At 55.9% G+C, this 5,152-nt stretch overlaps 1 protein-coding gene across 1 annotated transcript; it reads left to right on the plus strand.

Moving 5' to 3' along the window:
• Positions 1 to 928: 928 nt before the first annotated feature.
• MFSD6L (major facilitator superfamily domain containing 6 like) lies at positions 929 to 3,947 on the plus strand. The gene has a single exon (XM_043474438.1). The coding sequence runs from the start codon at positions 1,899 to 1,901 to the stop codon at positions 3,687 to 3,689; it is 1,791 nt and encodes a 596-aa protein (XP_043330373.1). The 5' UTR covers positions 929 to 1,898; the 3' UTR covers positions 3,690 to 3,947.
• The last annotated feature ends 1,205 nt before the right edge of the window (positions 3,948 to 5,152 follow it).

Here is a 5,152-nt window from a genome sequence, read left to right on the forward strand (position 1 = left end):
TGATTGCAGACAAGCCCCAGGGGTCTCACTGTGAAAGGGGAGAGGTGCAGCCGTGAGGTGGCAGCAGGGACCCCAGGACCTGATGCCCGGATATGGACTGTGGATATCTTGATGGACACCACGTGGCGAAGGCCCTGCTCCTCATTGGCAGTCGACCTTAAACAGCTAAGATGGAGAGGTCAGTGAATGTGCAGTCCTCCACTGAAGCTGCCCCATGAGGAGCCCAGGGAAGAGGGGGGAACTAGGAACAGCCCTGAATGTGACTAAGGTGACTTTAAACTGGAAATGACTGGCATCACTGAACATCACTAGATTTTCTTCTTCTGTCATTGGGGTGATGTTAATTGATTCATACCAATTTGGGCAACAAGTACTAGATTCTTGAACTAAATGTTTGCAGGGTTTACTCAGAGTTAAGGAGTGCTCCGAGCCTTCCCCCAACAGTATCCCCACCAGCTTACAAAGAAAGCATGTGGTAGACAAAATTCTGCTGCACATTTAGGTGTGCATTGGCAAGTAGCCCCTTCCTCCTCACCCCCAGCCAAATTAGGTGCTCTGAACAAATCTTGCTTGAAAAGTTCACCAAACAGCTCTTGTTGAACACTGGGCCTTCCCGGAGTAAAGGCTGCTATTCCAAAGGGTTTGGGCTGCTGGAATCTCTGGATTCTAATACCCTGTTCACAAAGGGAGGAAATGCCTCCAAAAAAATTTATAAACAATCCATGTGACATGTGAAATTTTGCCAATATCTATCGGGATAATTAATAAATCCACTTCCGTTGATCTAAGATTGTTCATGTGCTAGTATTAATGCCTCTGGAGTATGACTTTTGGATGAAATGTCAGCTAGCCACCTCTGGCGTGTGTATCCCCAAACTGGACAAAAGTCACTCTTAGGGATAATTTAAAACCATCCAGGGACTTCCCTGGCGGTCCAGTGGTTAAGACTCTGTGCTTCCAATGCAGGGGGCACAGTTGGATCCCTGGTTGGGGAACCAAGATCACACATGTGGCCCAAAATAAAAACCGACCCAGGACATGCAAAACGTTGGTGGGGTCGGGGTGTGCTGGAGGGCTGCCTGGAGGAGCTGCCACCTCAAATCCTCCCTCGGCTGTCAGTCCCTCTCAGGGGATGTCTCCACTGGAGAAAATTGTGTTGCCTAAAGTCATGCCTCTTCCAGGGGCAGCTCACATCCAATCAGACGGTTCTAGGCCCTGGGGACAAAAATAGCACTTTGATTCTGATGGGAGAGAGACAGTCAACAAGATAAACCCCTGAAATAGAAGCCAGTAGTGTGTCTGACAGGGACTCTGCCGTGGAGGAAAATAAGCAGGAAGGTGAGCGGGTGAGCCTGGGGAGGGGGCAGGATTTGTCAGTGAGGGTGACAGGGACGGTTCCTGAGGGGGAACTGGATGGTCCTTAATCAGGGGGCCAGTGAGTAAACACCTGAAGAGTATGAAAGGGGGGGCGGGGTGTCGTATCACGACTTCCATTCTCGCTCCCCAAGTTTTCCTTGCCTCTAGCAGTTCAGGGAGGTAACTCAGCCTCGCGGGCGACGTGGGGCCCTGAGGGGCGGCCTGGAGCGCACCCCGCAGGCCCCAGCCCGGGAGCCTCCCGCACCTGCGCACGCCCCGCAGGTGTGTGCGGCGGAGGAGGCTCCGTGGGACGTGGCAGGTGCGCCCCACAGGTGCGCAGCCCCCGCCCCCGAGGTGCCGCGTCCTCCGGGCGGGGCCACTTCCGGGCCGGTAGCCGGACGTGGGGGCGGGGGCGGCCGTTGACCCGGTGACCGCGGCGCCGCCGGAGGCTGGAGGCGCCCTGCGGCTCGCTCCCCCGCCTCCCTCCGGGGGACAGGACGCGGCGGCCGCCGCCCGCCCGGGTCTGAGGGAGCCGGGCAGCCATGAGCGCCAACCCCCAGTGGGACATCAGCAGGGCGCTGAGGGTAGCCAGGCTCTTTCACCTGGTGTGTGGAGTCCGGGATGCCTGCGTGACCCCGTTCCTGACCCTCTACCTGCGACAGCTGGGCCTGGCCGCGCCCTGGGTGGGCATCCTCATGGGAATCAAGCACCTCATCGCGGCCTCCTGGGCTCCTTTCTGTGCCTTCCTGGCCAGAAGCCACCAGAAGCGGAGGGTGCTCCTGACAGCCTCGCTGCTGGGCTCGGCGGGGGCCAGCCTGTTTATGGTCCTGGTGCCGCCCCTGGACAGAGACCCAGGGGACCGCCGGTGTAATGGAAGCCACAGCTTGACCGCCGAGGGCCCACCACCGGGGGTCGCACTAACTGTGATTGTCACCTTGGCCTCAGAGCCAGCCTCCAACTCCGCAGCAGGGGTGCTCAGCCTCCCAGGGGAGAGGAGTTCTGAGGTCGCTGGAACCCGTGGCTTCGGAGAAGGGCCTGGGGAAAGTGGCCAAGAACCTTTCAGTTATCCACCGACCTCCTCCTTGGGCTCCACCCAAGGAGCCAGGAACAGATCCGGAGTTCTCCATCCTGACACTCCAGGAGTGACAGGTTCTCCCCGCAAAGGTGCTTTTAGAGTGGTCAGTCCGCCACTCCCTCTGTTTGCTGGGGGCACGGCGCTGGCAAGTCCAGCCAACCAGTCAGCAGCCAAGGGGGACGGCAGAGACCTTGGCCTCTCCTTGGAAGGGCTGCAGTGGACTTTCATCCTCTCGCTGGGCTCCGTGGTGTTCTGGGAGCTGCTGACGTCCCCTCTGGAGCAGGTGGCTGACGACAGCCTCTACGAATACTTGGATTTCGTGGACGCCACCGACCGCTACAGAAGCCTATGGGTGTGGAGGCTGCTGGGCACATCAGTCGGCGTGTGTGGCATCGCGGCTTTGGTGGGGCCGCTGGACTGTTTCCTGGCGGCCAGTGGCCCTCAAGGCGTGGTGCACTTCTATGGCTACTCCCTGGTCAGCGCCCTGGCTTTACTGGTGAGCATCGTCTTTCCCGTCCCTGTCTGCCGGCGGCAGGAGCCCAGCTACAGGACAGTCAAAGCCCTGTCCCTAGTGGTCGGCGACCCCCACCTCACCATCCTGGCCCTCACCATCTTCTTGACAGGAGGTGCCACCAGCGCGGTGCAGAACTTCCTTTTCTGGCAGATGAAAGACCACGGGAGCAGCGAGCTGATCATGGGTTTCTCGGTGGCCCTGGGCCTGCTGGGGGAAATTCTGCTTCATCCTTTCAAAGCTCCGCTGCTTAGGAAGCTGTCCAGGGTGGGCACAGTGGGGCTGGGGCTGGGCTGCCTGGCGGGGCAGCTGCTGTATTACTCATTTCTCTGGAGCTGGTGGTCCGTGCTGCCCGCTCAGATCTTGAGCGCCCTCAGCCACGGGGCTCTGTGGTGGGCAGTCACCACCTCCATAGAGCACCTGGCCACTCCTGGAACAGAGAGACCCCTGAGCGCCCTGTTCCGAGGCCACGTTTGTGAGAGTGGGGCCAGCCTGGGCAGCTTTGTGGGGGGCTTCGTGGTGATGCGCTTCAGCCTGCCTGTGCTCTACCAGGCCTGCTGCGTCCTCCTGTTGCTCTGGCTGGCCTTGTTCCTGTCCATCCAGCCCAGACTGCCCCAGGAGCGGAAAATCAACTACTCCAAGCTGCTGGCTGTGGAGGCCAGTGACACAAGTGACTCTGAGCAGGGGACCGAACGGGACTGGCTAGTGAAGGCCATGAGGGAGGACCACTCTGACTGGAGGGGCTGAGAGACAGAGCCCGGATGCACACTGGTCCGGGAAGGAGCCGGATGGATGGACAAGACTCAGTCTGCTGAGGGCAAAGCCCACGAGTCCCGCAGGGCTGCAGGAAGCCCTGGGAGAGAGAAGCATGTCTGTGCTGAAGCTCCACGGGGTCATTTCACTGCATGATTTTCTTTACTTTTGTAGTAAAAGGAGATTCATCTTTTGGCCATTCAATCTTTTGAAAATAATGGTGCAAGAATACATTTGCTATAAAACAAAAAATGTTCCCTCTGTAGTCACTCTGTTGGTGATGGGGTTTGGAAAAGCTTTGCATGGTTTGTTGTTGATTTCAGCTGTGGCTGAAGTGCTCAGATGAAGCTGATGGGGCCGGGAAGGCGATGGGACCTGCAGGATTCAGTTGGCAGAGGGGGCCACGACTTTGGTAAGTCACGTGCATTCCTGTAGATCCTAAGGCATGAGCCCTATCCTATAGGGCAGGTCAGGATGGTAATGAAACCAAAACTCTTCTCTTTGCCTGTCTCTCTCTGCATTGATATACAAGTGCCATACTCACACCCAGATACTTAAGTCTCCAATAAGAGAAGGTGATGGGAAGTGTAATGTGTATTGGATGGATGTGGAGGTGAATAGGTTTTCATTCTTTCTCTCCAGTGTGTGTGTCACCAGGAGTAGGATCCTAAACTTGTCTCCCATATTTTGGTCAGAGCAAAAGTCATTTCACGTCCTTTGGACCCAATTTTGCAGACTCTACCACGTAAGAGCACGTGGAGACTTTTTGCATCTTCTTTGATGAGGGTGCGGCAGCCTCCTTACGGCCAGGATGCTACAGATGGTCTATACTACCCCCAGAGCCAGGATGCTACAGGTGGTCCACATGCTACCTGTGCCATTGGACCGCCCACAACAGCCTTATGAATCAATCAGAATCATCCACTGCATCTTTTAAAAATTTTACTTGACTGCATCAGGTCTTAGGATCGGTACACAGGATCTTCAGTGTTCATTGGGACATGTGGAATCTTTTAGTTGCAGCATGTGGGATCTAGTTCCCCGACCAGGGATCGAACCCAGGCCCCCTGCATTGGGAGTGCTGTCATCTTAGCCACTGGATCACCAGGGAAGTTCCTAGAATGTACCCTTTTATGTCCAATTCCTTGCACTCAGCATAATTGCAATGGTTTCTGACACTAGCTACTGCTAGTAGCTAGTGAAGTCACACTGCAGGTTAAGAAGCACACAGCTGCCCTCAATTCAGACACCAGCCACAAATTTGGGGGTCCTCAGGATCACTCTCACTTCTGACCAACTGGCTACAAAATTTGGGGTTCCTACTTTCCTCCTCAGGTTCAATAATTCACTAGAATGACTCCCAGAACCTAGGAAAGCACTGCATGAATGATTACAGTTTTACTGTAGACAAAAGATACAATTCAGAACAGCCAAGAGAAGAGACTCATAGGGTGAGG

The sequence above is a fragment of the Cervus canadensis genome, chromosome 1, assembly GCF_019320065.1.
Source record: "Cervus canadensis isolate Bull #8, Minnesota chromosome 1, ASM1932006v1, whole genome shotgun sequence".
NCBI classification, from domain to species: domain Eukaryota; kingdom Metazoa; phylum Chordata; class Mammalia; order Artiodactyla; family Cervidae; genus Cervus; species Cervus canadensis.

Bases quoted from the DNA above. Each gene is read 5' to 3' on its own strand.
- MFSD6L (XM_043474438.1), top strand. From the start codon at position 1,899: ATGAGCGCCAACCCCCAGTGGGACATCAGCAGGGCGCTGAGGGTAGCC.